General features: G+C 42.2%; 1 protein-coding gene across 17 annotated transcripts in view; it reads right to left on the bottom strand.

Moving 5' to 3' along the window:
• picalma (phosphatidylinositol binding clathrin assembly protein a) overlaps positions 1-21,143 on the bottom strand; it is a 140,601-nt gene that overhangs the window by 85,182 nt on the left and 34,276 nt on the right. For all 17 annotated transcript variants that reach the window (XM_085998822.1, XM_085998820.1, XM_085998826.1 and 14 more), the window contains 4 exons: positions 16,053-16,195; positions 11,389-11,464; positions 7,144-7,246; positions 5,021-5,114 (listed from right to left, as the gene is read on the bottom strand). In XM_085998822.1, coding sequence (XP_085854948.1) covers positions 5,021-5,114; positions 7,144-7,246; positions 11,389-11,464; positions 16,053-16,195 — 416 coding nt within the window. The remainder of the gene's footprint in view (positions 1-5,020; positions 5,115-7,143; positions 7,247-11,388; positions 11,465-16,052; positions 16,196-21,143) is intronic.

Here is a 21,143-nt window from a genome sequence, read left to right as displayed (position 1 = left end):
AGCCTTCCAGTCACAAAAACACCCATCAACCATTACCCTTTGCTTCCTGCCTCAGCCAATTTTGGATCCAACTTGCCACTTTGCCCTGGGTCCCATGGGCTTTCACTTTCATGACCAGTCTGCCATGCGTGACCTTATCGAAAGCCTTGCTAAAATCCATATACACTACATCAAACACACTACCCTCATCAACCCTCCTTGTTAGTCAGACACAACCTTCTGAGAACCAAGATAAGAACTGTAGGAGTACCTTCACCACATGGACTGCAGCGGTTCACCGCCACCTTCTCAAGGGCAATTAGGGATGGGTAATACATGCTGGCCTTGCCAGCGACGCCCACATCCCAGGAATGAATAAAGTGTCAGAAAGAGAGCGGCGCAGAGTGTAAGAGCAGGAGAGAGAGAGAGAGAGAGAGAGAGAGAGAGAGAGAGAGAGAGAGAGAGAATGCACAATACAAAAAGATGTGCAAAGGAGTGACAGAGGGAGAGAAAGTACGTGCAACAGGCAGATCAGCTGTAATCTAATTGAATGGCGGAACTGGCTTGGGACTGTACGGCCTACTCCTGTTCCCATGTTAAGAGCGTGAGTGACAGACATGCAGAGCAAAGAGAGCATGAGACAGAGACACACACAAGAGAGACACACACAGATAAAGACAGAGAAACAGACCGAGGGAGGGAAACAGTGCGAGCGAGGGACACACACGCACATGGGATTTAGTTTTCAATCTGCTCCGGTGGCACAAAATCAAGCACAAAGTTTACAAATAACTAAAATGCAAGCAGTAAAAAAAAAACACATTTTATTTTTCTAGTGTTTTCTACCGTTGGAGCCAGAATTCTGAGCAAATGGTGTTATTTGAAAGAGATTTTTTCTCTATTAATACAAAGTGTGGCTGAATGGGTTTGATGTTTATTTTGGAGCCAGAGAGGGGTCCTTACTGGGCACTTTGATGCTGACCTGAGGCACTGAAGCCAACTCAAGTTTGCCAGGCCTGGACCATTGCAAATCAAGGTACTGGCCATTGAAAACTTGTTACATCAATGGCAACTTCATCAAGAACGAGAATTAAGAGCAAGAAAAAATATTTTATAATCATGTAAGTAAGAGAAAAAGGTTATAATGAGGGAGGAGGGGACTCAAAGAAGTCCAACTACAAATCCACCATGAGGTTTTGGTTGAATAAAATTAATTACGTTCAAAATAAATGTTAAGTCAAGTCATAGATAAAAAGATATTAATGTGTGTGATCTGTATCGCTCAGTATTACAAAAAGGTGCAATATTCCTAGCTCAGTCATGTGATGTATTGCTGCAGTAAATTTGCTGTACTACTGCAATGGATTACAGCAAGACTGATAAGCATGCCTCAGGTCCCAGAGCCTACCTGTAAGCAATACCATGGGACATAGTAGTATGAAGAAAAGTGTGAACATTTTAAACACTAGAGCAGAGACCAAAACCAGCAACCATAATAGAAATGGAGAAGGAAAAAGGAGTCGAACAGCTGTCCGGAGACTTCAGGTTCCCTTCTCTTTCTCCATAATGGGGAGTCATACAGAACTCCTACCATCTTTACAATTACAATACGGAAACAATACGGAAACAAGCCATTAGGCCAAACTAGTCTGTACTGGAGTTGATCCTCCACATGTGCAGTTGTCTTAATCTCATGTACAAGAAAGGAGGGAGAAAGAAAACCGGGAACTACAGGTCAGTTAGCCTGATATCAGTCATCGGGAAAATGCTGGAATCCATTGTTAAGGGAGTGGTATCAGGGCACTTAGAAAATCATAACATGATTCGGCAGAGTCAACATGGTTTTATGAAAGGGAAATCATGTTTGACAAATTTATTAGAGTTTTTTAAGGATGTAACTAGCAGGATAGATAAAGGGGAACCAGTGGATGCAGTATATTTGGATTTCCAAAAGGCATTTGATAAGGTGCCACATAAAAGGTTATTACACAAGGGCTCATGGGGTTGGGGGTAATATAGTAGCATGGATAGAGGATTGGTTAATGGACAGCAAATAGAGAGTAGGGATAAACAGGTCTTTTTCAGGTTGGCAGGTTATAACTAGTGGAGTGCCGCAAGGCTCAGTGCTGGGGCCTCAGCTATTTACAATCTATACTAATGACCTAGATGAAGGGACTGAGTGTAATGTATCCAAGTTTGCTGACGATACAAAGCTAGGTGGAACAGTAAGCTGTGAGGAGAACAGAGTCTGCAAAGGGATATAGATAGACTAAGTGAGTGGGCAGTGAGATGACAGATGGAGTATAATGTCGGGAAATGTGAGGTTATTCACTTTGGTAGGAACAATAGAAAAACAGTATATTTTTTAAATGGTGAGAAACTTTTAAATGTTGGTGTTCAGAGAGATTTGGGAGTCCTCGTGCACGAAACACAAAGTTAGCATGCAGGTACAGCAAGCAATAAGGAAGGCAAATGGCATATTGACTTTTATTGCAAGGGGGTTGGAGTATAAGAGTAAGGAAGTCTTGCTACAATTGTACAGGGCCTTGGTGAGACCACACCTGGAGTATTGTGCACAGTTTTGGTCTCCTTATTTAAGGAAGGATTATATTTGCCTTGGAGGCAGTGCAATGAAGAGTCACTAGATTGATTCCTGGGATGAGAGGGCTGTCCTATGAGGAGAGATTGTGTAGAATGGGCCGATACTCTCTGGAATTTAGAAGAATGAGAGGTGAACTCATTGAAACAGACAAGATTCTGAAGGGGATTGACAGGGTAGATGCTGAGGTTGTTTCCCCTGGCTGGAGTGTCTAGAACTAGGGGGCATAAGGGGTCAGCCATTTAGGACAGAGATAAGGAGAAATTTCTTCATTGAGAGTTGTGAATCTTTGGAATTCTTTGCCCCAGCGGGCTATGGATGCTGAGTCTTTGAGTATATTCAAGGCTGAGAGAGATAGATTTTTGGACTTTAGGGGAATCAAGGGCTATGGAAATCGGGCGGGAAAGTGGAGTTGAGGTGAATGATCAGCCAGGATCTTATTGAATGGCAGAGCAGGCACGAGGGGCCATATGTGCTACTCCTGCTCCTATTTCTTATGTTCTTATGTACCTGCCCTGTTCTAGACCACTGGAAGTGGACCACTCAATCATATCCCTTCATAAATTTAAATATCTCAATCAAATTACCTGTAAATTCCTTTACTCTAATGACAACAGCCCCAGCTTTTCAAGTTTTTCTTTGTATTATCTCATATCTGGTAGCATCCTCGTTTACCTGTGCTGTACTCTCTATTATCTCAATATCCTTCATATTGTGTCCAAAACTGCACACAGTACTAAGCTTTTATTTAGATTCACCATCACAGCTCAACTTTTACATTCTATACCTATGGCCACAAAGCCTTTATTGTTTTTTTAATTAATAGCCTTATCCACTTTAACTGATGCTCTGATGAACGCGAACCCTCAATTCACTCTGCTCTTCCAATGATCCAGCCTGCCTGCAAAGTACAATTAGTTTTACTTTTTACTAAAGTGTACCAACTCATTTACTTAAATTGAATTCTCTGCCACTTCATTGCCCAAAGTACCAGTTTTATCAACATAATAATTTTGCAGCTTCCTTCAGTCCTCAACTATTTACCATGTCTCCCATTTAGTATTGTCTGTAAATTTGTATACCACTTCCTCGAGCCCTATATCTATCATTAATTTACAATTCAATTGCGAAACACCAAGAGGCACAAGCACAATAATTCAATAAGGGGGAACCAAACTTTTAACATTTACCTTGAGATAACCCAAGAGACACAGGGTTCAAAATAGCACATCCTCTCAGCCCAGGTATACTGGTATAGCAAATTTACCTGACACCAGGTATCTGGGAAATAGCGACGGGTCCCAAAAAGTTAAATGAGACAGCCCATTCCTGGGGCCATGGGGAACTTTAACTGGGAGCCCCTAAAGGCAATGAAGCTTATTGGGCTTGAGGGTGATATCCGTTATGGATTTGACCTCCTTGAAGATCATGGCCCAATAAACTTGAACTTTGACAAATCCACAGATTTGCATGCAACTGATTTCTGACTCATCCACATTTCCTGCAAAATAATTCTAAGATCTCAGTGTGCTAGTAGTGGAATCAAGCGGACATGTTTTAATTGACCAGCCTGAAAAAGGATTGTGGGAAAGCCTCTCATGCCTTGTGCAACCAAATGTTTCTGAATAAAACTGCCTATTTACTGTGTGTGTCAAGCAAGTCAGCGTTACTTTGCAAAACAAAATTATGTTTCAGTTCCCAATTTTATTTTTCTTCATAATGTATTTCAAACCCAAACATTATTGCATTGTAACTGGCTTTTTTTAAAATAAAAGTCAAGGCATTGAGTTTCCACTGTACTGTGAAGTTTTTATTTACATTTGGTATTTTATTCTTTGTTGATCTGTTTCAATGTCTTGCTACCAATACCTTAAATATTAATATAAAAATATTAGCCTATTGATCATATGAAGAGAAGCAAAAGAGAAATATAGATGACAGCATTTATTCAAACTAAAACAATTATGCAATTTTACTGGCTTACTGAGAATCAGAGCAGTCTCCAGAGATTTACGTAGCAAAGATGTCACCTTGCTCCATATTGGGCATAACTCAATTAAGGTAGAGACTGGCCTGCCGGGGAAAACATTTTAGCAAAGGACTCACCTGGCAGACCCAACCAAAGAACAATATCCATAAAGTAAAATCCCATTATGAATAATGTACAGCAAAATGCCCCAAGACATACTTTTGTTGTGAGCCTTGCTCATTGAAAGAAACAAGAAAAACTGAGCAAATCAGTAAGATTAATGAAGTGTTAAAGCCGAGGTCCAATAAGAATGTACACAAATCTCTAAATTCTGACTATGTACATAGTCACCTACTTACACATTTACTTTCTGCTTTATCCATCATAATATTTACATAAATTTGGAGGTGACTCTGAAAACCACTAGAGATATTACATCCAAAAGCAAATTATATGCTCAAGACAAAACTCACATTGAAGTCCAGCAGTGCATCCATCTGATTCTGTATAATGGGCATAGTCTTTAGCAATTTCTCTGTACTCATTGTTCTCATCACTCCATCAGCCCTGACAAAATAAGTATGTATTAAATGTACAATGGTTACAGAAAACAAGTTCAAAATAATTTATCTATGGCCAGGAAGGCCAGTATGACTAAACACACTACTCTGCAGTTTTAGCTAAACTACTAACATAATAACTAAAATATGCTTACATTACCGACAGATTGGAGATATATTGTAAAAACCTTCTACAAAGCACCTCTGCTTGTGGTAAAAGGGTACGGGGAACATAGCTGGGATGTATGCAATGGGCCAATTACACTTCCATCATTCCTGAACTGTGAACAGGTAGGTGTGTTCTTCTCAGTCTAACAGAAGAATGTTAAAATGGAATCAATTACATTATCTTATTTTTAAATCTTAGTAATAACTGCCAATTAGTGGAAAATTAGGGACAGTTTACTGCTGTTGCCCAAGCCAACTAGGAACTGAATCAAGGTTGGCCAAACTCATTTCATGGGATTCTGGGTTTTATATATAGCAGTGAATATAAAAGCAAGGAGGGGTCTGATGAATTTATACAAGGAAGCCACTTTCCACCTCCGACATATGAAATCATTGAGGTTTAAGTACAAGTAGTAATTCAGCCCAGCATGCCTATGTTAATTCTATTTTCCTGCTTATTCCCCATACCATTTAATATTTTTCTTCTTCTATTTATCCAATTTCTTCATAAATGTTGGCTTAGTTGATTTAGTTGGTCTCTGCAACCATTTGTGGTGATGCTTTCCATATTCTAATAACCCTTTACATGAAAATATTCTTCTAACTTTACCTTTAGTGCCTTATTACATATTTGAACATTCCAATGTGCTTCAAATGCCACAAATTGCTTTGAAATGCATCTACTGCAGAAAGGGTAGAAATGTCAAGTAGCTGACCTATTTTTTTCTAGGCAGGCAAAACTACATAGCTAATGGGATTACTGAAGATCTTACTCTTTAAAAAAGAGAACCAACAAGTTGATATGTATACTTGCAATGGTGATCTCTTGTCCCTTGCTCATTTCTAAATCCACACTTGTCGATACTTTTGTTTTTGAACGGAGACCAATATTTGCAAATCAAGTCAGACGGTCAGTAAGTGAGAGAATTTGATTTCTATTTTTTAAGCAGATTCTCCAAATGGCTCAGTGGGTAAATGTATGTAGATAGTATACAACTGAGTCACACATAGGTTTGGTCCTTGGTATTAAGTTAGCTGATCCAGTGAAGTGTCTACAGATGATCTCCACAGCTCCAGTGTGGGATTTGGGGGGAGAAAGTTGAAAAAAAGGTAGAGATATCAATCCTGATCATTATCCAGTGATCCCTGCTAGAACATGTGTAAAACAACCTGCTTGCCAGCCAATCTATGAACTCCTCTTTGACAGTTCTGGACTACTACCAATTGTTGCCACCAATCTTCTGACCACAGCTGAACCTGCATTGGGACGTTGCTGTCATTGAAGAAATACCAACGCAGCCTTCATCCTTTCTTTGCACGGGCCTAGAGGGGACTCTGTTGAGGCCAAAGGCAGCATCCACCAGGATCCTCAAATAAAATAACTGGGACAGGCACCCCATGAATCTTCCAATCAATACATTTAAGATTCTCTCAAAACCGTAATACAGTACTGCACTTTTTATTTGGGTGAAAATATAACTATCAGATGCCTTGCCTCTGCACTTCCCACTATGTCAAGCTGCTTGCTGATATTCACCATGAAAAATGACCACTTGGGCGAGGTACCAAACGCAGGAACCAAGCATTGGTCACTGCCTTCAGGAGAGGACAGGAGACTACTGGGGAGGAAACCATTTTGTTTGTTGTTCATCACGATATAAATATAATACTCTGTTGGGAATATGAAGATATAGGCAACATATGATACATGTGGAAGACCTGCAGTTGACAATAGCTCACAAGTCAATCGATGTTCAGCAGGTGCAATATAACTCGTGTAGGTTAGCCCTCACTGAGCTACATCTACGTAAATTTTTTAAAAATCTTTGGGAGTACCATAATTACTGACCATTGTTATTAGTCCTTACCCTCTTTTCACCTTTGTGAAGTCAAAAGCAACCTGTCTGTAGGAGACTGCCTTTTCATTCAGATATCTACTATAGCGCCGGATGAAAGTAGACATATCATATCCTTAAACACACAAAATTTCAATGTTATGAAGTAAACAACACCTAATGAAAAACAAACAGTTACTGGTTTGGCCATTAAAGAGAGAGCTATATAGTCATGTCATTTATAAACAATTGTGAAATATTTAGATGCAAATTGTCTTCTTTATATACAAAGAATTGGAGACCAGGTCCCAAGAAACAAAATGTAGTAATAGTGGATTACATTCTTTTAGACAATTCCAATTACACAAATGAGGCAAATCAGCATAGAGCCACAAGTCTCCATTTAAGAGATTCAGCACCCTCAATCCATGACTTTCATTGCTCAATCTATGGCTTCCCCATATGATTCACAATCAGATCTTTAGCCCAAGTAGTCTAGCAACAGAAGAACTTAAATATAGCCTGGAAATTTTTGTTGAATTTGCAATCCAAATACAAATGCCTCATGGAAAAGCTGGTCTCTAGTGCCACATCTGATGAAGAGGCGACTGCATCAGAGCATACAAAGGGGCATGGTAACAAATGCTTGTCTCATCAAAACATATTTGGCGAGGTCCCTGAAGGAAATGTGGTTGAGCCGCCGGTTTACCAATGGCCTGGCAGACATCATCAAAAGTGGCACTTTCATTATTGATGCCTCGATCCTCAACAGGGATCAACCCTTCATCTGAAAGACAAGTGGTGAATTACCACATCCAAAATTTAACAGTGAGCGGTTATCTTTAGCACTGAGATTCCAAGTCAATAACTCATCTGAGAAAAATGGACAGTAATGTTACCATTCACCACTACTCTCCAAGAAGTTAAACATTCTCATTAACGTATATAAACAGTCAAGAGCCTTGGTTGAGTAATTGCATCTGATCTACATTGGGCAAACTCCTTGGAAAGATGGCAGAAGAGATTGGCTGAAGAATGAAATCCTCAGGAAACCCTAGCTTTCCTCCTCACTACAAAACCTGCATCGGCCCATCAGTGGAATACTGTGGCCCCTCCTGGTAGGCTGCAGAGTAAATTTCCCTCTGGCTTCTGGACTCAATGCAATCTAATACCATGAAATTCAATGGTGATAACAAGAATGTAACTCGAGCAACAGATGTGGCCAGGCTGACTGTCAGTCCACCACTTAGAGGAATTGCTATTTGCTAACACTTCTATTGAATTTTTAGATCATCTGTGCACTTTCAGCACTTACAGCCTTAACCAAAATCTAAACGATATCCTCTGTGACTACAACCGTGGTGCATTATCCATCATCCTCTTTGCAACCTGTGACACAGTCGATCACACCATCCTCCTCCAACACCTCGCCTTGTTGTCCAGCTTGCTGGGACTCACCTTGCTTGGTTCCACTCTTACCTATCCGGCTGTATCCTAAAGTATTTCTAGCAATGGCTTATATTACTGCCCTGACACCATTACCTACAGCATCCCAAAGAATCTATCCTTGGCCCCTCCTCTTGCTCATCTATATGCTGCACCCTGATGGCATCCGCTGCGGCAATGGGGTCAGCATGTACACCACTTCATCACCACTGCGTTGTCAGACTGGTTGCCTGACATCCAATATTCAATCAACCGCCGATGTAACCCATGCCACTTCAGCTCTCTCCCGGTCTATTGAAAATGACTGCAAAATACATCAAGTGTGATTGACGTTGATATAGGGAGAAGATGTCCAAGGTGGACTATATGGAAGTAATATACATGCAACATGCATGTGTGTGAGATAATCAGTGTTGAAGACTTTAAATCTCAAAAGTTCAGAAAAAATTCCCTTGTGGGATTATATAATTTGCCCAAATTACAGACTGCTAATGAAGAACCAAATATTCTTGTACAATATAAATTCTAGCAACAATATCTTGCCTGGTTAAAACTAGAAATGGAGGGTCAGATAAATAGATACCATCATGTTGATAATATAACCTTCACTACCACAATTATATTCAAATTTTAATCAAGCTAGAGAGCACCACTCACTTCCTCCAAATTAAAGGTGTTGCTATGGGAACCCGCATGGGCCCTAGCTATGCCTGCCTTTTCATGGGATATGTGGAACGCTCTTTGTTCCAGTCCTACTCAGGTCCCCTCCCTCACCTCTTTTTCCGATACATCGATGACTGTATTGGTGCCGTTTCCTGCTCTCGCCCTGAACTAGATAAGTTCATTCACTTAACTTCCAATTTCCACCCTTCCCTCACCTTCACATGGTCCATCTCCAACTCTTCCCTTCCTTGACTCATCCGTCTCCATTTCTGGTGATCGGCTTTCAACAAACATCCACTACAAGCCCACCGACTCCCACAGCTACACTTCCTCTCACCCCGCTTCCTGGCAGGACTCTATTCCATTCTCCCAGTTTCTCTGTCTCCGCCGCGTCTGTTCTGACGATGCCACCTTCCATACTAGTGCTTCCAACATGTCTTCCTTTTTCCTCAACCGAGGATTCCCCTCTACCGTGGTTGACAAGGCCCTTGACCGTGTCCGTTCTATTTCCCGCACTTCTGCTCTCACCCCTTCCCCTCCCTCCCAGAACCACGATAGGGTTCCCCTTGTCCTCACCTTTCACCCCACCAGCCTCCACATTCAACGGATCATCCTCCGCCACCTCCAACTTGATCCCACCACCAAACACATCTTCCCCTCACCTCCTCTTTCGGCATTCCGAAGGGACCGCTCCCTCCGCGACACCCTGGTCCACTCTTCAATCACCCCCAACAGCCCTTCTCCTTCACCTGGCACCTTCCCGTGCAAGCGCAGGAGATGCAACACATGCCCTTTTACCTCCTCCCTTCCCACTGTCCAGGGCCCCAAACACCCCTTCCAGGTGAAACAGCGATTTACTTGTACTTCTTGCAATTTAATATACTGTATTCGCTGCTCACAATGTGGTCTCCTCTACACTGGGGAGACCAAACGCAGATTGGGCGACTGCTTTGCGGAACACCTCTGTTCAGTCCGTAAGGGTGACCCTGAGCTTCCGGTCGCCTGTCACTTTAACTCACCGCTTCACTCCCACTCTGATCTCTCTGTCCTCGGCCTGTTGCATTGTTCCAATGAATCTCAATCAAAGCTCAAGGAACAGCACCTCATCTTTCGATTGGGCACTTTACAGCCTGCCGGACTCAACATTGAGTTCAACAATTTCAGATAATTATCCCTGCCCCCATTTTTCATGCAGTATGATTTTTGCCATTCCCATTTGCAACATTTTATCTTTCCTGCCTCTTACAAAAGTACAGGGTATTCTTTCTATTCCTTCCTCCCCTCCTAAACGCACCACCACCCCCCCACCCCCCCCCCCCGTCTCTGCACCTGCTTAATATCTGTTACATCTCCAGCTTTTTCCAGTTCTGATGAAGGGTCCCAGACCTGAAACGTTAACTCTGTTTCTCTCTCCACGGATGCTGCCTGGCCTGCTGAGTATTTCCAGCATTTTCTGTTGTTATTTCAGATTTCCAGCATCTGCAGTATTTTGCTATTATATATATAGAGAGCACCATCATTTGACTTATATTTTACAATGATTGTTTTACTGTAGGACCCTCCCCCAGGGCATCTTTCTCCCTCAAATTTACATCATCCCTCAGGTTTCTTAATTTATATTTAACATTTTAACAGCATCAGAAATGATATACATGACCATGGCAATTTAATTTAATTGCCACCAGCCAAAATTAAATCTGATGCCCAACCATTTTGTCTTAAAATTGGATTAGATTGAATCAGCCTTACCACCAGGCCTCACAATTATAAGTTTTTGATATGATCCAGGCTTGGCTAAAATTTCTCAGCTGGGAAATAATAGCAAGAGTTGAGAACAAGGGCAACATTAGAAATACTGTATTTGCTGAGTAAAGTACAAGTTGCAGCATTTTTAAGAATCACAATTTGAACTGGGGCCAAACTTTCTCTGTTCTAAAATAACAGCTGCTGTAACTCCAAAGAGCAATTAATGGTCACACTCTCAAAATGTGGAACCATCCGAGGATCATTATTTCTTCACTCCTTTGAAATCAAACAAACACTCTGTATCTGGCAACAATGTTTCAGTATGTACTATTACATTCCTTGTTGCTCAAAGAATGTTACTACTGTACAGTCAAAAAGTTTAAAGATAACTTAAGAGAACCATAACGTTAAATTCACACTCACCTTGCAACCCACTTTTATCTAGAAAATTGTTCAGGTTGAACAAGGTGTTTCTTGAGGCTAGGTACTGGATAAAACGCTATACAAGTAAAAAAAATAATTAATTTCTGCTTTAACAACATTTCTTCCCCACCCCAAAAGAACCACACACACAAACAGCTTTGCATATTATCACAAGTTTACGAGATATGAAATGGCTACAGAAAGCCCAGAATTTGCACAATGTACTTATTAAACACTCAAGACAATATCTTTTTGGAGTTGGCAACATAGGTATACATGCTTTGGTGCTCGAAGGAGCTATACCATAATAGAAATCAGTTAATAAACATGTTTCACCACAATTGTAAACTCACATAGTCTTCTGCACCATTTGGATTAAGTGCCATATAGAGGTCTGGCACTTTCCCCACAGACAGAGAGGGCATTACAGTATTCAGAACCGCTTTCTTGCATCTAACAATAGTCAGCTCAAAAGCAAGATTAGCAGAAGTCCAAGCAGTCACCTCTCTGACAACTTGGCTCAGTGGTAACACTCTTGTCTGACTTAGATGGTTGCAGGTTCAAACCCCACTCCAGAACTTGATTATGTAATCTGGCCAGACACTGCAGGTGCAGTAGAGGGAACATCAAACTGAGGCACTGTCTGCTTGTTCAGATGGAAGTAAAATCATAGATCATAGAATCATAGAACACTACAGCACGGAAGGAGGTCATTTCGGCCCATCATGTCCACGCCGGCCAACAAAGAGCTATCCAGCCTAATCCCACTTCCCAGCTCTTGGTCCATAGCCCTGCAGGTTAGAGCATCCCAAGTGCACATCCAAGTACTTTTTAAATGTGGTTAGGGTTCCTGCCTCTACCACCCTTTCAGGCAGTGAGTTCCAAACCACCACAACCCTCTGGGTGAAGAAATTTCCCCTCAAATCCCCTATAAACCTTCCACCAATTACTTTAAATCTGTGCCCCCTGGTTTTTGACCCTTCTGCTAAGGGAAATAGGTCCTTTCTATCCACTTTATCTATGCCCCTCATAATTTTATACACCTCAATGTCTCCCCTCAGCCTCCTCCAAGGAAAACAGACCCAGCCTATCCAGTCTTTCCTCATAGCCAAGATTCTCTACTTCCAGCAACATCCTTGTAAATCTCCTCGGTACTTTCTCTAGTGTAATTACATCTTTCCTGTAATGCAGTGACCAGAACTGCATGCAGTACTCTAGCCGAGGCCTAACTAGTGTTTTATACAGTTGAAGCATAAATCCCCTGCTCTTGTATTCTATGCCATGGCTAATAAAGGCAAGCATTCCGTATGCCTTCTTAACCACCTTATCTACCTGGCCTGCTACCTTCAGGGATCTGTGGACATGCACAAGGTCCCTTTGTTCCTCTACACTACTCAGCATCCTACCATTTAATGTGTATTCCCTTTCCCTGTTAGCCCTCCCCAAATGCATTACCTCACACTTCTCCGGATTGAATTCCATTTTCCACTGTTCTGCCCACCTGACCAATTTATTGATATCTTCCTGCAGTCTACAGCTTCCTTCTTCAGTATCAACCACCCAGCCGATTTTAGCATCATCTGCAAACTTCTTAATCATACCCCCTATATTCAAGTCTAGATCATTGATATACAGGAAACTTTCTGGTATCCGGCACTGACGGGACCGAGCTGGTGCCGTACCATCAAAACTGCCGTAGAAACCAGCGCTAATGTTAAAACATATGGAGCTTTTGAGCTCAGTGTGAATCAACAAACCCTGTTGCTTAACAGCTTCAAAACAGTTGGCCGCAGCTTAAAAGCGTCTCTGTAGCTAAGCAACAGCTTCAGCTAGACCTTGCAGAGCCTGACTGGAAAAAAAAAAGCAACGAGAAGTAAAAAAAACTCCGGTTAAACGAAAGCTTCCTGTATACCACAAAAAGCAAGGGACCTAGTACGGAGCCCTGCAGAACCCCACTAGAAACAAACAGCCTTCCAGTCACAAAAACACACATCGACCGTTACCCTCTGCTTCCTTCCATCCGAGCCAGTTTTGAATCCAACTTGACACTTTGCCCTGGATCCCAGGAGCTGTCTGCCATGTGGAACCTTATCAAAAGCCTTGCTAAAGTCCATATAAACTACATCAAAAGCACTACCCTCATCTACCCTCCTCAAAAAATTCAATCAAGTCAGACACGACCTTCCCTTAACAAATCCACACTGACTATCCTTGATTAATCTGTGTCTTTCTAAATGAAGATTTATCCTGTCCTTCAGAATTCTTTCCAATAATATTCCCACTACTGAGGTTAGGCTGACTGGCCTGTAATTACTCGGTCGATCCTTTTCTCTCTTTTTATACAAGGGTACCACATTAGCAGTCCTCCAGTCCTCCGGCACCACACCGGAAGCCAGAGAGGATTGAAAAATGATGGTCAGGGTCTCTGCTATTTCCTCTTTTGCTTCGCTTAACAGCCTGGGATACATTTCATCCGGGCCTGGGGATTTATCCACTTTTAAAGCTGCTAAACCCCTTAATACTTCCTTTCTCACTATGTTTATTTCATCTAATATTTCACACTCCTCCCCCGATAGCAATGTGTGCTTCGCCCCTCTCCTTTGTGAAAACAGACGCAAAGTATTCATTAAGAACCCTACCGACGTCTCCTGCCTCCACACGCAGATTACCCTCATGATCTCTAATAGGCCCTATCCTTTCTTTAGTTATCCTCTTACTCTTAATATATTTATAAAACATCTTTGGGTTTTCCTTGATTTTACTTGCCAAGAATTTTTCATGCTCTCTCTTTGCTTTCCTAATATCATTTTTAATTGCACCCCTGCACTTTCTGTACTCCTCTAAAGATTCTTGAGTATTTAGCCCTCAGTATCTGTCATATGCCTCCCTTTTTTTCTTTATCCTACCCTGTATGTCCCTAGACATCCAGGGGGCTCTAGATTTGTTAGTCCCATCTTTTTTCTTTAAGGGCACATACTTGGTCTGAACCCTCCGGATCTCCTCCTTGAATGCCTCCCACTGTTCTGACACTGATTTACCTTCAAGTAGCTGCTTCCGGTCCACTATGGCTAAATCCCCTGAGCTTAGCAAAATTTGCTTTTCCCCAATTTAGAATTTTTATTCCTGGTCTATCGTTGACCTTTTCCATAACTACATTAAATCTAACAGAATTATGGTCACTAGCACTAAAATGCTCCCCCACTGATACGCCTTCTACCTGCCCAGCTTCATTCCCTAAAACTAAGTCCAGAACCAACCCCTCCCTTGTTGAGCTTGCTACATACTGGCTAAAAAAGTTCTCCTGGATACTTTTGAAGAATTCCACACCCTCTATACCCTTCACACTAATTTTATCCCAGTTAATATTGGGGTAGTTGAAATCCCCTACTATTACTGCCCTATAGTTTTTGCACTTCAGAAATTTGTCTACATATTTGTTCTTCTATCTCTCTCTTTCACTGTTTGGGGGTCTGTAGTACACTCCCAGCAGTGTGATCGCCCCTTTTTGTTTTTCAATTCGACCCATATGGCCTCGTTTGATGATCCCTCCAACATATTATCCCTCCTCACAGCTGTAAGTTTCTTGAATCAATACCGTGACCCCCCTCCCTTTTTACCACCCTCTCTATCCCGTCTGAAAATCCTGTAACCAGGAATGTTGAGCTGCCATGTCTCTAACAGCTATAGTATCATAGTCCCAAGTATCTACCTGTGCCCTCAGCTCATCTGCCTTGTTCGCTATACTCCTTGCATTGAAATATGTACCATTTAGTACAGGCAAACCTCCTTGTTGGCTACTATCTAGCCCTTGATTCCTCTGTCCTTCCAAGTTACTTTCTACATTTTTGTTTTCTAATTCCAGTTTCTTTCCCCCCCCCCCCCACCACCATTGATTCTATACTTAGGTTCCCATCCCCCTGCCAAGCTAGTTTAAACCCTCCCCAACAGCACTAGCAAACCCTCCCGTGAGGATATTGGTCCCATTCCCGTTGAGGTGCAACCCGTCTGGCTTGTAGAGGTCCCACCTCCCCCAGAAACGGTTCCAATTCCTCAGGAATCTAAAACCCTCCCTCCTACACCATCTCTCCAGCCACGCAGTCATCTGCTCCATCTTCCTATTTCTGTACTCACTAGCATGTGGCACTGGTAGTAATCTGGAGATTCCATCGCACCATTCAAAAGAGAGCAGGGAGTTTTCCAGGTGTCCTGGTCAACATTTCTCCTCCAAAACCAATTAACTGGACATACATCTCTCTCGTCAGGCACCAATGCACTGCTGTGTTTGCTGCAGAAACAGTGACTGCCCTTCAAAAATAATTTATTGGTTGTGAAGTGCTATGGGATGTCTTGAGGGCGTGAAAGGCACCATATAAAGGCAAGTTCTTTCTTGCTTATATGCTCCCAGCAAAGAATAGCAGAGTCTGACAAGATGTTGAAGATAAGGGGGGGAGAAAAACTTCTGAAAACTAAACATTTCTAGAACATAAAATAAAATAAATTATGAAGCAGTTTGTTTGGAAAAGTTGAAAAATAACCTGGGTTTTCACACCGACTCCGATTTGTTATTTCAAAAGCACAACTTTAGAGCTTCTTAGAAGATGGGCATTAAAATAGAAACATTCACCATACATTTACCGATGATTTAAGTATTTTCTAAAACTTGCCTCATTTCCATAAACCATCATTTGATGGGTTGTGATGAGAGACTTGAATACCACCACCCAGCTGCTGTTTGTAGTTCTTTCAAAAAGGCTGTCTGCCAGCTGAGGTATGTTTACATTCATCTCATTTGTACATTGAATCAGATCTGGAAAAAGAGCATACAGTAGTTAGTAAATTGTCTCGCATCCCGTAGCAAAATGAGCTTTGCAACATTAACCGTTAGTCTTCGTGCACATTTCTAATGCATATTACAGAAAACTTTGTGCTATCCGGCACCGACGGGACCGAGCTGTTGCCGTTCCCTCAAAACTGCCGGACACTCCAGCGCTAATGTTGATGCATACGGAGATTTTCAGCTCCGTGTGAATCAACAAACCCTGTTGCTTAGCAACAGCTTCTAAACAGTCGGCAAGCGTCTCTAGCTGAAGCTGTTGCTTAGCTACAGACCTTGCCTGTTGAGAAAAAAGCAACGAAAAGAAAAACGGCTCCTGATTTTTGCCGGTGGCTCGAGCTTGCTGGACATTTAGCCTCCGGATAACACAAAGTTTCCTGTAAAATGGACTTTCAGCAGGCTCAAGGTTAATGTGTATCATGATGTCATAATCTACATCATATTTCCTGAAATATGCACTTGTTTACACCAGTTAATTTCAAACTTCAATTTTTAAAAAATCATTCTAGTCTTCAGTTATGCTCATTAAAACAAAGAAAAAACATTAAGTAGCAAATATAAACCAAGCTGGTGCAATCGTTGAGGGTAAAGAACAAGACTCAAATGCTGTCCATGATGAAGTAGTAATTGCAGAAACCACCTATCCAACACGGAGCAGATTCTAGCTCAGTAGCAAAATGTCCAATGACCTAATTAGGCATGCTCCCCATGTGGATTTTCTTAACAATTAGAGCAATCACCTAAACCCGCTGACTGATCTGTGTTACTCCTCTTCCAAACAGACATGTACAGTATGTCTGGAACTGCACGGTGACAAATTTTAAACATCCAGAAACTTTATCTTAAAAACAAAACACACACACTGTACAGTAGAACCAATGCCATTTCTGAAGCAGCAAGGATAGAACATTCCTTGAAAATCAAAGTAGTACTTTAAGTAAAATTGCAAATCTTCAATTATAGTTAATTAAAAAAAAATTAGCACTGCAACACCAGCAAAGGACTCTTAAGCCAATTGGGATTGTACTGGGAAGCAATGTGGCACCCTTCACTATATTTTCCAGAGTAGAAACTAGGTCACAATATAATTAGCTCCTTCTAGCTGTAAGAAGTTGAAAACATACAGATAGAAAAACAAGGCACCAGACAAGATTACGCTACTGGGGAAAAAAACTGAAGCATAGTTTTCGGAATACGGAATGCATCTAGCTTTGGTATTGCCCAATATAGTACACGCATGGGAAGAATGCCAAAACACACTTACAATTTCTAATTTCTTGGAGTCCAGCGGGAAAAAGAGAGCAAAGAATAGAAAAGGGTGCTGTGAATAACTGTACGTATGTATTTCTATTCTGGAGCAAAATATCAAAGCAAACCTTGGGGGTGGGGCGAGAGAAAAAAATAAAAAAAATAAATGGAAAGCTTTTTTTTTAAAATAAAATTGTCATTAAATTCTCAACCTTGTGTTTAAATCCTTTCATAGCATTGACTCTCCCTAGCTGTACAATTTCCTCCTGTCTAACAAAACCCCCAACTCTCCTTTCCTCAGACTCCAGCCTCTTTCGGCACACTACTGGCAGCTGTACCTTCAGTTGCCTGGTCTCACTGGAATTTCCTCCCCGAAACCTTCCACCTGCTCTAGACCCCCCTTAAAGCCACCTCTTTGACCAAGCTTCTGCTCAACCCTCCTAATATTTCCTTCTTTCGCTTATTTCTGATTATGGCTCATGAAGCCACCTCGAGACATTTTTCTCATCCTTGTTTTCAAATCCCTCCATGGCCTTGCCCCTCATTATCTGTAATCTGTTCCAGCCCTATAATCCCTAGGCCTCTGCACTCGGCCTATTCTGGCCTTCTGAACATCCCCTATTTTAAATGCTCCACCGTTGGTGGTCATGCCTTCAGCTGCTTAGATCCTAAGCTCTGGAATTCCCTCCCTAAGTCTCTCTGCCTCTCCACTTCTCTTTCCTCCTTTAAGATGCCCCTTAAAACCTACCTCTTCGACCAAGCTTTTGGTCATCTGCTGTAACATCTCATGAGACTTTTTTTTTGATAATACTCCTGCGAAGCATCTTGGGGCGTTTTATTATGTTAAAGGCACTATATAAATAAAAGTTGTTGTTGGATATGGGAGGCGACAATACATTCAAGTACTTTGGCAAGGAAAGGGAGGTTGGAGATAGGGTGGTAGCTTGCAAGGACAGAGGGGCCAATAGTGGATTTTTTGAGGGGGATAATAAGTTATTTTGAGTGTGTCTGAGCAGAGGGAACAGTTTACAATGTCTGCATTAAGTTTTCCATTTCCAATAGCAACAGACACTACGGGCTCAATTTTAATAGCCTTGAGGAGGCAGGTTTGGAGGTGGGTCAGCTGCGAAAAATCAGAAAAAATGGCTTCAGACACCCAACCCACCTCCATGCGATTTTCCTGAGTGTCAGGTCAGCCACTCCCAAACTGAACCGACTCCAACCGGTGGGACAGGTAGTTAAGGCAGTTAAGAGCCAGTTAACTGCCTTGATAATCCTATTTTGATAGTGGGTTCCCATTTTCGTGCCTCTGGCTCCAATTTCCCGTCTTGTCAGAAACAGTCCAGCTGCAAGGAGACGAGTTGGTGGAGGACATGATCTGTCGCCATTATTGGTGCAAAACTTTAAAAGTGCTCCTGTAACATGACTGGCATTCAAATGCAACAAGTTTGTTGTTGGAGGTTTGGGATAAGATTTTGCAAATCTAACGACCTTGTGACTGGTCAAGCTGACACACATCTGCTGTATGAACTGACTAAAATAATTTCAGGCCACTTTGAGTGTGCGCTTATAAGCTTCTTGCCTCAACTGAAATCTAACAACGGGATGGGAACCATTGACATCCTCTCATCCTGGTCGTCAGATTCGGAGGAAGAGCAGCGCGGCTTAGTGCTACTGGATGAACAAGTGGCTCAGCGCACAGCCTCCTTGGAGGAAGAGGACAAGGAGGAGGTCGGGAAGTGACGCCTTGCGGGGCCGGATGTGGCCAATCCAGCAGCAGACGACCATATTGATGGCCGTCAGGCAAGGGATGCACTTAGCCAGGCCAGATTTGCGTAAGCTAACGCTTCAACCACAGGTGGCTGGCACATGGAGATGAATATATAAGTCCGACATTCTCAAAACCCCAGGCATCAGGGTTATACTTCAACTGTATAAAACACTAGTTAGGCCTCAGCTAAAGTACTGCGTGCAGTTCTGGTCACATTACAGGAAAGATGTGATTGCACTAGAGAGGGTACAGAGGAGATTTACAAGGATGTTGCCGGGAGTAGAGAATCTTAGCTATGAGGAAAGACTGGATAGGCTGGGTCTGTTTTCCTTGGAACAGAGGAGGCGGAGGGGAGACCTTATTGAGGTATATAAAATTATGAGGGGCATAGATAAAGTGGATATAAAGGACCTATTTCCCTTAGCAGGAGTCAAAAACCAGGGGGCACAGATTTAAAGTAATTGGTGGAAGATTTAGTGGGGATTTGAGGGGAAATTTCTTCACCCAGAGGGTAGTGGGGGTCTAGAACTCACTGCCTGAAAGGGTGGTAGAGGCAGGAACCCTAACCACATTTAAAAAGTACTTGGATGTGCGCTTGGGATGCTCTAGCCTGCAGGGCTACGGACCAAGAGCTGGGAAGTGGGATTAGCCTCTACCACCCTTTCAGGCAGTAAGTTCCAGACCCCCACAACCCTCTGGGTGAATAAATTTCCCCTCAAATTCCCTCTAAATCTTCCACCAATTACTTTAAATCTGTGCCCCCTGGTTTTTTGACTCCTCTGCTAAGGGAAATAGGTCCTTTCTATCCACTTTATCTATGCCCCTCCATACACCTCAATAAGGTCTCCCCTCAGCCGGCACGGACACGATGGGCCAAAATGGCCTCCTTCCGTGCTGTAACTTTGTGATTCTATGATCATCTGTCCAATAAATGGTGGTTTGCGCTCAGTGTCACCACCATCATTCTACATGGAAATCACCCTGAGCTGTCACTCTTGAACTTGCATTTCCCAGAACACAGAGGCCACACTTTAGGTGATCTCAGCAGATCATTAAACCTTTTGCGACACTAAACCCATGTGCGTCTGCACACAGATCTCGAGCTCACCTCCTCAGCAATTTGCAGCCTATCTGCCTTGGTTTGCCGAGGAGGCCTCCTCCTTCCGTTTCCAGGGAAGAGGAGCTGCTCCTGATGTCCTCTAACTCCCTCAACAAGAGCATGGAGAGAGCCCTCATTGAACCTGGGTGCAGTCTTAGTTTTTGGGGTTGCCATTCCTGCAGCTCCCAGCACCTTTCAGAGAAAAAAGCATCAATATTAATAAGCAAATGATTGGAACACATATGGCATCTTTTTCATTTCAAAGTCAGATAATAAAATCATATCAAAAAAATCATGAATCTCTTCCTGGAATAATATGACCAGCAATATCATTCTTAAATTCTGCTCAGAACAGACACTGTCAACTCCCCTTTCAAGATAATAAAGCACCAAGCCATCCCAATGACATTTGTATGCAAAGGGGACATAGAACCTTTAAATTTTCAAACAAAACGAGTCATCAGACGCCAGAAACTGACATAGAAACATAGAAGATAGGAGCAGGAGTAGGCCATTCAGTCCCTCGAGCCTGTTTCGCCATTTAATGAGATCATGGCTGATCATCCCCATATCCCTTGATCCCCCTAGCCTTAAGAAATATATCCAACTCCTTCTTGAATATATTTAATGAATTGGCCTCTACTGCCTTCTGTGGTAGAGAATTCCACAGGTTCACCACTCTCTGGGTGAAGAAATTCCTCCTCATCTCAGTCCTAAATGGCTTACCCCTTATCCTTAGCCTGTGATCCCTGGTTCTGGACTCCCCCGCCATCAGGAACATCCTTCCTGCATCTAGTCTGTCT

This window comes from Somniosus microcephalus, chromosome 10 (assembly GCF_052327205.1).
Source record: "Somniosus microcephalus isolate GS21.2 chromosome 10, FLI_Smic_1.0, whole genome shotgun sequence".
NCBI classification, from domain to species: Eukaryota; Metazoa; Chordata; class Chondrichthyes; order Squaliformes; family Somniosidae; genus Somniosus; species Somniosus microcephalus.
The sequence above is the reverse complement of the archived record's forward strand: the minus strand, read 5'-3'. Positions and strand labels throughout refer to the sequence as shown.